The sequence below is a fragment of the Pseudophryne corroboree genome, chromosome 2 (assembly GCF_028390025.1).
Source record: "Pseudophryne corroboree isolate aPseCor3 chromosome 2, aPseCor3.hap2, whole genome shotgun sequence".
Classification (NCBI taxonomy): domain Eukaryota; kingdom Metazoa; phylum Chordata; class Amphibia; order Anura; family Myobatrachidae; genus Pseudophryne; species Pseudophryne corroboree.
Genome location: NC_086445.1, coordinates 863,808,038 through 863,820,312, shown reverse-complemented (window position 1 = coordinate 863,820,312; position 12,275 = coordinate 863,808,038). Strand labels below are relative to the sequence as shown.

At 46.6% G+C, this 12,275-nt stretch overlaps 1 protein-coding gene across 2 annotated transcripts in view; it reads right to left on the bottom strand.

The window, feature by feature from the left end:
- Nucleotides 1-12,275, bottom strand: part of BLTP2 (bridge-like lipid transfer protein family member 2) — a 177,109-nt gene that overhangs the window by 153,506 nt on the left and 11,328 nt on the right. For both annotated transcript variants that reach the window (XM_063955868.1, XM_063955869.1), the window contains exons 6-7: nt 11,489-11,549; nt 10,340-10,553 (exon numbers count right to left, since the gene is read on the bottom strand). In XM_063955868.1, the coding sequence (XP_063811938.1) occupies nt 10,340-10,553; nt 11,489-11,549 (275 nt within the window). The remainder of the gene's footprint in view (nt 1-10,339; nt 10,554-11,488; nt 11,550-12,275) is intronic.

Genomic DNA, 12,275 nt, shown 5'->3' with positions numbered 1-12,275 from the left:
GGAGGTGCTGGGCACGCCCCCAACAGTGACGTCGCCGGCCACAGACGCTCTCTTTAATAGCGTCTGTGGGCCGTACCGCCCCCTAAAATTACGTAGGCGTGGCCACGCCCCCATTTCGGACGCGCGCGCACATGTGCCCCCGGAGTCCGGCGCCCTGCCCCTTTTCACTCCTAGAGTGAACACTAATACAGTATCACCACTAGTACAGTTTCATTATTTTAAATGGTCAAATCAAACTAACCACAGCCAGGCACTTTCAGGAAGGTTTAATCAACAAAGATGCAATAAAGATAAACATGAAAAATTAACTGGACATTACTTTTTTAGGACATTTTCACAATTCTGGGGCAATTCAATTAAAAGCAAAGTCTGTAGTGTGAAAGCACGACTTATTTCCATAAAGCAAAATTAATGATAATTGTGTAATTCATTAGTAAACAGCAATTTGTAAAGAAGCACGTTATTTCTACTGTGCATAACATGGATGTAATCCATTTAAAAAAAAAAAAAAAAAAAAAGGGGAAATCATCAAAAAATAGTGGGAAACATAGCAGAGCAGTACAGAAGGCTGTTAGTGGACATTAAATTATTAAATAGCTGATTTAAATGTTTTTATTAATGGTAGGAAAATGACAGCAAGTGTATTTCAGTAAAGACTTGAGTCATTTTGGATACATTAAAAAAACATAACATTTAAAAAAATCTAAGTTAGTAAATATTAATGCTGCATTAAGTGGTTGTGGATTTGTAGCTGAATTGAAAAAAAAGGGATATTTTTTGTCTGTTAAATCAGTCTCTGACTCCCTGGGGGACACTGGAGACAGTGGGGTATAGCATGTTAGGGCAAAGAGTCTGGGCAATATAACGGTTAAGAAAAAAACAAACCAAAAAAAATAAATAAAAAAACAACCCATCCAGCAAACGCAGACACAACCATACACAGAAGGTGGCTGTAAGCCAACCGGCTCCCAATTAAAGACAGGAGCGCCAGAGAGGGAGTCCAGTGTCCCCCATGGAATAAGGGGAAAGGATTTAACAGGTAAACCCAAAAATCTCATTTTCTCTTTCTTTAGAAGCTGTCCGTACGGGAGTGGGCGCTCCTGTGCAGAAGATAATACCCTGTGAACAAAACCTGAGGAACAATGATGTCAAACAGGTAGAATTAAAAAAAAAAAAAAAAAAAGTGTGGGTGGAAGACCAAGTAGCAGATCGACAAAGTTTTGTCACCGAAGCACTACAGCGAGCTACCAAAGAAGCTCCCACTGATCTGGTCAGGTAAGCCCTAACCAACTCCAGAACATGGTGACCAGCAGAAACATAAGCATGGCAGATAATAGCCGGAATCCACTGTGCAGTAGTATGGCCAGCCACGATTGTTAGCCTCAAAAAGGACAAACAGAGCTTCCATGTAACGTAAGGTACGGAGTTCTGTAAACGCAGATTTGTAGAGAACGAAGAAATAGGGCCAGAGAAATAACCAGTAAAAACGCTGGGATAAATTTACTTAAGATGGGAGTTCTATTCAAGACAGGATGTTGCCCATGGCAACCAATCAGATTCCAGGTATTACCTTCTAGAAGGTGCTAGATAAATGAGAAGTAGAATCTGATTGGTTGCTATGGGCAACATCCTATCTTAAATAGAACTCCCATCTTAGCAAATTTACACCAAAGTCTTCCATGTCAAAAACCACAGGTGCCCAAGTTGAGAGATTCAAAAGGTAGAATTCTGAAGCGCCTTCAGAACCAAGACTGATGGGGTAATTTAGTTCTGATCGCAGCAGCAAATTTGTTAGGTAATGGGCAAAACCATGTGCACTGCAGGTGGGGCAGATATAACATTTGCAGAGTTAAATTTGGTTGGTTATAATGTTTCTGTGTAGGGTAAATACGGGCTACTTTATTTTTACACTGTAATGTAGATTTCAGTTTGAACACACCACACCCAAATCTAACTCTCTCTGCACCCGTTATATCTGCTCCCCCTGCAGTGCACATGGTTTTGCCCATTAGCTAACAAATTTACTGCTGCAATCAGAGCTGAATTAGGCTCTAAGTCCCACTGCACTACCAGAGGCACAATGGGGTGCTGAATGTGTAACACCAAGTCCGGATAGCTAGAATGGTGGCCAGCTTCTTCTGGAAGAAAACTGAAAGGGCTGAAATGTGAACCTTCAGATAGCTAAGTCAAAGGCCCAATTCCGGACTCCTCTGAAGACCGTAATCTGGAGAGACTGAAAACAGCCAAGGACAATTAGTGCAACGTCCTGCTCCCGCCTAACGACCGCTAAACTTTGAGCCTCAGGAGGAGCTGGCGTAGAAGGAAATCACATGTCCTCTCTAGAAAGGGGGACAAAACGCGGTCGTCCTTGCAATTGAAAGGAACGAAAAGAAAGCTTTAGTTTAGGAGCGGAAGAAGATAGAAAGCGGTTTTAGAAGCCGCAGCTCCCACTATGACCTTCTCCAGTTCTGAGCCAAATAATACTTCCCCTGAGAAAATAAGGGACTCCAAGGCTTTCTGCGATTTTGCATCCATAGGGCACGACGAGCAGAAATGGCAGATGCTAAAGCCCTAGAAGATAATACTCCCGAAACAAGGGCCACCTCCTCAAATGCCTGGATGCCAATCTGAGGTTATGCACCTTGTGAATTATCACTGCAAAGGCCCTCATCCAAAGCATCCACCCAGTCTTCTACAGCCTTGTTATTCTATGCTGCGGAGAGAGCTGGATGAATCAAAAGACTGGTGGTGGAAAAAAATAAGATTTTACTCACCGGTAAATCTATTTCTCGTAGTCCGTAGTGGATGCTGGGGACTCCGTAAGGACCATGGGGAATAGACGGGCTCCGCAGGAGACTGGGCACTCTAAAGAAAGATTTAGTACTATCTGGTGTGCACTGGCTCCTCCCTCTATGCCCCTCCTCCAGACCTCAGTTAAGGAAACTGTGCCCGGAAGAGCAGACATTATAAGGAAAGGATTTTGGAATCCAAGGTAAGACTCATACCAGCCACACCAATCACACCGTATAACTTGTGATACACTTATCCAGTCAACAGTATGAACAACAACAGGGCATCAACAATGGATGCCAACATAACATAACCCATTATTAAGCAATAACTATATACACGTATTGCAGAAAGTCCGCACTAGGGACGGGCGCCCAGCATCCACTACGGACTACGAGAAATAGATTTACCAGTGAGTAAAATCTTATTTTCTCTAACGTCCTAGTGGATGCTGGGGACTCCGTAAGGACCATGGGGATTATACCAAAGCTCCCAAACGGGCGGGAGAGTGCGGATGACTCTGCAGCACCGAATGGGCAAACTCAAGGTCCTCCTCAGCCAGGGTATCAAACTTGTAGAATTTTGCAAATGTGTTTGAACCCGACCAAGTAGCAGCTCGGCAAAGCTGTAAAGCCGAGACCCCTCGGGCAGCCGCCCAAGAAGAGCCCACCTTCCTTGTGGAATGGGCTTTCACTGATTTTGGATGCGGCAATCCAGCCGCAGAATGAGCCTGCTGAATCGTGTTACAGATCCAGCGGGCAACGGTTTGCTTTGAAGCAGGAGCACCCAACTTGTTGGGGGCATATAGGATAAACAGCGAGTCAGTTTTCCTGACTCCAGCCGTTCTGGCTACATATATCTTCAAAGCCCTGACTACATCTAGTAACCTGGAATCCTCCAAGTCACGAGTAGCCGCAGGCACTACAATAGGTTGGTTCAAATGAAAAGATGACACCACCTTTGGCAGAAATTGGGGACGAGTCCGCAATTCTGCCCTGTCCATATGGAAAACCAGATAGGGGCTTTTACATGACTAAGCCGCCAATTCTGACACACGCCTAGCCGAAGCTAAGGCCAATAGCATGACCACCTTCCACGTGAGATACTTTAGCTCCACGGTCTAAAGTGGTTCAAACCAGTGGGATTTTAGGAAACCCAACACCACGTTGAGATCCCAAGGTGCCACTGGTGGCACAAAAGGGGGCTGAATATGCAGCACTCCCTTAACAAACGTCTGAACTTCAGGAAGAGACGCCAGTTCCTTTTGAAAGAAAATGGATAGGGCTGAAATCTGGACCTTTATGGATCCCAACTTCAAGCCCATAGTCACTCCAGACTGTAGAAAGTGCAGAAATCTGCCCAGTTGGAATTCCTCTGTAGGGGCCTTCCTGGCCTCACACCAAGCAACATATTTTCGCCATATGCGGTGATAATGCTTTGCTGTCACGTCCTTCCTAGCCTTTATCAGCGTAGGAATAACTTCCTCCGGAATGCCTTTTTCCGCTAGGATCCGGCGTTCAACCGCCATGCCGTCAAACGCAGCCGCAGTAAGTCTTGGAACAGGCAGGGCCCCTGTTGCAACAGGTCCTGTCTGAGAGGCAGAGGCCATGGGTCCTCTGTGAGCATTTCTTGCAGTTCCGGGTACCAAGGCCTTCTTGGCCAATCCGGAACAATGAGTATTGTTCTCACTCCTCTTCTTCTTACGATTCTCAGCACCTTGGGTATGAGAGGAAGAGGAGGAAACACATAGACCGACTGGAACACCCACGGTGTTACCAGGGCGTTTACAGCTATCGCCTGAGGGTCTCGACCTGGCGCAATACCGTTATAGCTTTTTGTTGAGACAGGACGCCATCATGTCTACCTGTGGCAGTTCCCATCGATTTGTAATCTGTATGAAGACTTCGTGATGAAGTCCCCACTCTCCCGGGTGAAGGTCGTGCCTGCTGAGGAAGTCTGCTTCCCAGTTGTCCACCCCCGTAATGAACACTGCTGACAGTGCTTGTACGTGATTCTCCGCCCACCGAAGAATCCTGGTGGCTTCCGCCATCGTTTACATGAGCCACCGCGGTGATGTTGTCTGACTGAATCAGCACCGGTTGGTTGCGAAGCAGGGGCTCCGCTTGACTCAGGGCGTTGAATATGGCCCTTAGTTCCAGGATATTTATGTGCAGACAAGCCTCCTGACTTGACCACAACCCTTGGAAGTTTCTTCCCTGAGTGACTGCCCCCCACCCACGGAGGCTCGCATCCGTGGTCACCAGGACCCAGTCCTGTATGCCGAACCTGCGGCCCTCGAGAAGGTGAGCACTCTGTAGCCACCACAGAAGAGACACCCTGGCCCTGGGGGACAGGGTGATCAGCCAATGCATCTGAAGATGCGATCCGGACCATTTGTCCAACAGATCCCATTGAAAGATCCTCGCATGGAACCTGCCGAATGGAATGGCTTCGTACGATGCCACCATCTTTCCCAGGACTCGCGTGCAGTGATGCACCGACACCTGTTTCGGTTTTAAGAGGTCTCTGACTACAGTCACAAGCTCTTGAGCCTTCTCCGCCGGGAGAAACACCTTCTTCTGGTCTGTGTCCAGAATCATGCCCAGAAAGGGCAGACGCGTCGTAGGAATCAGCTGCGACTTTGGGATATTCAGAATCCAGCCATGCTGTTGCAACACTTCCTGAGAGTGCGCTACGCTGATCAGCAACTGCTCCCTGGACCTCGCCTTTATGGAGGAGATCGTCCAAGTATGGGATAACTGTGACTCCTTGTTTTCTCAGGATCACCATCATTTCTGCCATTACCTTGGTAAATATTCTCGGTGCCGTGGAGAGCCCAAACGGCAACGTCTGGAAATGGTAATGACAGTCCTGTACCACAAATCTGAGGTATTCCTGATGAGGCGGATAAATGGGGACATGCAAGTAAGCATCCTTGATGTCCAGAGACACCATAAAATCCCCCTCTTCCAGGCTTGCAATGACCGCTCTGAGCGATTCCATTTTGAACTTGAATCTTTTCAGATAAAAGTTCAGGGACTTCAAATTTAATATTGGTCTGACCAAACCGTCCGGTTTCGGTACCACAAACATTGTGGAATAGTATCCCTTTCCCTTTTGAAGAAGGGGAACCTTTACCACCACATGCTGAAGAAATAGCTTGTGAATTGCCGCTACCACTACTTCCCTTTCTATGGGGGAAGCTGGCAGGGCCGATTTTAGGCAACGTTGAGGGGGCATCACCTCGAATTCCAGCTTGTATCCCTGAGACACAATCTGTATGGCCCAGGGATCCACCTGTGAGCGAACCCACTGGTGGCTGAAATGTCGGAGACGCGTCCCCACCGCTCCTGGCTCCCCCCGTGGAGCCCCAGCGTCATGCGGTGGATTTAGTGGAAGCCGGGGAGGACTTCTGTTCCTGGGAACTATCTGTAAGGTGCAGCTTTTTTCCTCTACCCCCTACCTCTAGCAAGAAAGGAAGCACCTCTGACATTCTTGCTTCTTTGTGCGCGAAAGGACTGCATTTGGTAATACGGTACTTTCTTAGGTTGTGAGGGAATATATGGCAAAAAGTTTGACTTCCCAGCAGTAGCTGTGGAAACCAGGTCCGAGAGACCGTCCCCAAACAATTCCTCACCCTTGTAAGGTAACACCCTCCATGTGTGTTTTGGAGTCGGCATCACCTGTCCACTGCCGAGTCCACATGACCCTCCTGGCAGAAATGGACATTGCATTAATTCTAGAGCCCAGTAGGCAAATGTCCCTCTGGGCATCCCTCATATATAGGACAGTGTCTTTTATATGCCCCAGGGTCAGCATAATGGTATCCCTGTCCAAGGTATCCATTTCCTCAGACAGATTATCTGTCCACGCTGCTACAGCACTACACATCCACGCCGACGCAATTGCCGGCCTCAGTAGAGTCCCTGAATGTGTATAAACAGATTTCAGGATACTTTCCTGCTTTCTATCTGCAGGATCCTTTAGGGTGGCCTTATCCTGCGACGGCAGGGCCACCTTCTTAGATAAGCGTGTGATAGCTTTATCTACCCTAGGGGAGGATTCCCAGCGCAACCTGCCCTCTGGCGGGAAAGGGTACGCCATAAGTAACCTTTTGGAAATCAGGACTTTCTTATCTGGGGAATCCCACGCTCTTTCACATAACTCATTTAACTCATGTGAAGGGGGAAAGTCACCTCTTGCTTTTTCTCCCCATACATATAAACCCTCTTGTCAGGGACAGGGTTTACCTCCGATATGTGTAAAACATCCTTCATCGCTATAATCATGTAACCTATAGCTTTTGTCATTTTCGGTTGCAATTTTGCATCATCGTCGTCGACACTGGAGTCAGAATCCGCGTCGACATCTGTGTCAACCATTTTGGATAGTGGGCACTTTTAAGACCCCGAGGGCCTCTGCGCTGTAGTATCAGGCATGGGTTGAGACCCTGACTGGCCCGAGGTATCAGCTTTATCCAACCTTTTATGTAAGGAGTTTACATTATCATTTAACACCTTCCACATATTCATCCAATCAGGTGTCGGCACCGTCGGCGGCGACACGTCAGTCAACTGCACTTGCTCTGCCTCCACATAGCCCTCTTCGTCAAACATGTCGAAACCACGCGTACCGACACACCACACACACAGGGGAAGCTCTAAATGAGGACAGGACCCCCACAAGGCCTTTTGGAGAGACAGAGAGAGAGTATGCCAGCACACACCCCAGCGCTATATAATCCAGGGATTACACAGTAACTTAGTGTTTACCCAGTAGCTGCTGTATTATGATTAATGCGCCTAAATTTATGTGCCCCCCCTCTCTTTTTTACCCTTCTACCGTGATTCTGCAGGGGAGAGCCTGGGGAGCTTCCTCTCAGCGGAGCGGTGGAAGGAAAATGGCGCTGGTGAGTGCTGAGGAAGAAGGCCCCGCCCCCTCAGCGGCGGGCTTCTGTCCCGCGATTTTTTGAAAAATAAATGGCGGGGGCTCATACATATAACAGTGTCCCACTGTCTATATGCAGCTTTCGCCAGGAGGTATCAATTGCTGCCCAGGGCGCCCCCCCCCTGCGCCCTGCACCCTACAGTGACCGGAGTGTGTGGGTTAGTGTGGGCGCAATGGCGCACAGCTGCAGTGCTGTGCGCTACCTCATGTGAAGACAGGAGTCTTCTGCCGCCGATTTCGATGTCTTCTCCGCTTCTGCCGGCTTCTGTCTTCTGGCTCTGCGAGGGGGACGGCGGCGCGGCTCCGGGAACGGACGACAAGGTCAGGTCCTGTGTTCGATCGCTCTGGAGCTAATGGTGTCCAGTAGCCTAAGAAGCGCAACCTAGCCGCAGTTAGTAGGTTTGCTTCTCTCCCCACAGTCCCACGTAGCAGAGAGTCTGTTGCCAGCAGAAGCTCTCTGAAAATAAAAAAACCTAACTAAAATACTTTCTTATTAGCAAGCTCAGGAGAGCTCACTAAAAGCACCCAGCTCTGTCCGGGCACAGATTCTAACGGAGGTCTGGAGGAGGGGCATAGAGGGAGGAGCCAGTGCACACCAGATAGTACTAAATCTTTCTTTAGAGTGCCCAGTCTCCTGCGGAGCTCGTCTATTCCCCATGGTCCTTACGGAGTCCCCAGCATCCATTAGGACGTTAGAGAAAATAGATTTTTTTAGAACACTATCGTGTCCTAGCCATGACATCTTTCAAAGAAGCAGCATTTGGGAGAGGAATACTGTAGTTGTCGTTTTTGCTAAACACACACTGGGGTGTCCACCAGCAGCTGCGTTTCCCATTGTGACTTATAAGAGGTGGGAGAGGATATGCCTGGAAGTCTGAAATTTGCAGTGAGGCAGATTCCAGGCCTCAGACAACAAGGGCCGGATTAAATGGAGTGCAAGACGGTTGGAGCTCCGATATTCCGGCCGAACTCGTACATTTTTTTACATCAGCAAACATTTACAAGGCAAAACCAGGTTGGTCTTGCCTTGTAAATGTTTGCTGCTTTAAAAAATGTACGAGTTCGATTGGAATCTTGGAGCTCCGGCCATCTCGCACTCCATTTAATCTGGCCCCAAATCTTCTAACTAGGCTAAAAAAAAAGGAAACAAGCAGAACGGGTAAAGATTCCTTTTTCTTACACTTAAAAAGGGATGGCCCCTGCTCAGGGACACCTTCAGTATTCTCGCCCCAATTAAAGCCTCGGTATTGATAGGGCTGTCAGTGTCCTCTTCTATTACTGAGGAATTCCATAAATCAGATTCTACAAGGACTGCATCCTCTCAAAGACAAAACATCAGTCTGAATGATATTCCTGCACATCAGGTGCAAACTATTGACACTTCTGAGAGCGCTACTGCCGGATCTAACATACACTGCAGAGAGCGCAAAGCCTGAACTAATCCCTGCACAGACTGATGACAGACTGGAAACCCAAGTCAGCTCCGCAGCTGGCTTCACGTCAGTACTAGTTAGTGCTGCAATAGGAGCTTGACTATACAGAGATTAACAGTGAGACAGCTCACGCATAGCAGTGGATAGGATATTGGCCCAAGTGGTTCAGACTGGGACGTACCAGGAGGACAATCCACCTGCAACTCCAAAAAAACATGCTTTATTGAGCCCAGTGAAGTCTGTAGTCCTACTGGGTAGTTATTTTCTGGCATTGTCGCAGGCAGAAGACCTGTGGGTAGGAGCTTTGGAAATCCCTATAGAAGACATGACCTCCAGAAAAAAAGCTAACCGCCCAAAAGGAGGAAAATGGCATCCCCTGTTACTTTGAGCCGGGCCGCTCTGGTAGCAGCTGGCGTGTCTAGTTGGGGGAGAGGGGTATCCTTGTGGAGATAGGAGTTCCTGCCAGAGCCCGCCGGTCCTTGCCACAACCTCCGGCTGTAGTGCTGAGACCCGGGAGTAACTCTACAGAAAAGCCAGGCTTGTGGCTGCTTGTAACTTGAAAGTAAAAAAACAAACAAACCACATGACCAAATTTGCTCCTCTCAACTCAATTGCCCTCATGAACTTATGACTGGTTTAACTTCCTAAATAATCCTTTCCTGTTCTCAGGGGGTTCTCTGGAGAAACAAACTCAACACAAAAGAACCAATATTGCTGCAGCGGAAGTTACGGTTAGGCACCGCCTGCCATCACATCATGCTGGCAATTCACTTCTCACATGATGAAGTGTGAAAATTCTAGCAAGGTAACAATTATCACCTTATCACATCCATAAAATTAAACCACAGTATGATGCAACGGGCCACAGGCGTAACAGTACTTCTGCTCTAGTCTCCTCCCTATATAGGATTGGTCATTCCTTCATGGATCCCCCTGGCACAGACATATATTACAAGGAAGAAGGTGGGGATTTCATTTTCTGAAAACAAAATGTCCTTAAATTCTTTTAAACAGCAATTTTACATATAAAATGCCTGGCACGCATAACACACAGGAGAGTTCCCTCACAACAAATCCTTATGCACATATAAAACTGATAAAGAGTGTGATATGAAGTTGGCAAGCTCCAAATGTGTTAATGATTGATTTACAATGCTACTGGTACCAACCTGTGTCTGCCTGTTCCTCTCCATGGCTGCGCTCCTCCATTTTGCTATGGACTGTTGAAACCAGCCTCTTCTGCAGCAAGTCACTGTGAAACAGACTCTCATGCACCTCGGAATGTAGACTGCGCACTCTCAGACTGACCGCTCGCAAGCGCTTCTCATTGATGCTGCACTCCAGTGTAAGGGCCATTGACAGCTCTGCCAAACAGGCTTCATCCTATAACAGAGGGAGGGGGGAAAAAAAACAAAGATTTTCAGGACAAATCAACAAAGTGACTCCTACTCAGCCTTTACGTCGTCAAGCCGAGTTGTCGTCCTTGGTAGATAGACCTATTCTCACTTCTTGGGAACAGAAGCAATTTTTTACTTTTAGCATTTTTTTTTTTGTACTCAAGGCTCCCTCTCCATGTAATCTTTTGCAGGATGTGTGTCCTGTTGGATGATAAGTAACATGTTGACCAATTACAGAGTCCCAAAATACTGGACAAATCCTGTTATCCAATAAAAAATGTTCTTTGAGATTATATTCGTTTATTAGAATCAGATCTTTTGTGTGTAATTTTATCTTCTTTCTAGTACATGCTTGGCTGAGAACTTTAAATAGCCTTATAAGCAAATGCAGATTTTTTTTGATTTTTTAGGATAGAATCCTTAACATATAGATGGGTCCTCATACATCTAACTTTAATAAGACACAAAGCGCAAGATGCCTGACACACGTGGGCCACTAGGATCCGTGCATCTCTGCTGGCATTGAGCGTCTATTTTTGCAGAAAATGAGTCTTAGTCTGATTAATTTAATATGCGACACTTGTATATCTGTGTGCGACTATGTCCGTTTATGAAGCATGGCATGAAAAAATCCGTGCCGCTGCATTGTAACACTTTGTATGCAGATTCGGAGATTCTCTCGCACACAGATAAACAAGTGTCGCATACCAAATAAATCAGTCACACTGCGAATAAGATATAAAAGACACAAACAACAACAAAAAGACAGCCAGCGCTAGCAGTGTCTCATGGGACCTGGCGTGCAGGAGGGGCCGTTTGGCGCAACTGCAGCAATGACGTATGAGGACACATCTGTAGGACATTACAAACATCAAATAATTAAAGTTCAAGCAAACATGTGTCAAACATTAGAGTACTCGCCTGCATATTGCTCTTTAGTAATTTGCTAGACAGCTGGCTAAGACTCAATGTGTAGTCCATCCTGCAAGACAAAAAGGAAACTATTATGCCCAATATAACGTATTCAATCTCTCTTGCGAATGTATTCTGACGCTCACCCCTCCAGGATAGTTTAGTAGTATTCCGCAGTTCTGCTCAAGAGAACCTTAATATTCACTCAAATATCACATGTAATAAAAACCTCCCTGATGTCTCCTCACTGTCTCGACTAATTTATGCCATAACTGGTTAGGCAATGCCTGCCATCACTTCGTGCTCGCAATCAAGCATAATTTTCTGAGAAAAAGTTGGTTCTAAAGTGTAAGCATGATGGACCTTACACCTTGTTAGCTTTCTGATATTATAATAGGTCACTGTGCATCTTGCCGTTACTTTTGGTTCATACTACCACCTCCCTTATGTTAAACTGTAAAACAACAAACAGTAACTATGAACATACTGGAGTGGGGTATACAATACACACAAGATTTTGGAGTTACTGATTTTATTTTAATTTTATTTTTTAATAAGAACTAGTAATAATATTTTTTTAAGGTCTACACCAAAATGTTGACTGCTATGGGGTATATTCAATAAGAGTCGGATCCATTCCGACATGCAGTTCTCGGAATGGATCCGACAATACCTATTCAATGGACGGCCAAATCGGACTGTTGGATTTGGCCGTACACAGGGTCCTGTCCTGCCGCTACTGCTGTCAGCGGCTGCGGATACGCTGACAGCAGCGGCTAGGAGTGCAGATGGCGGC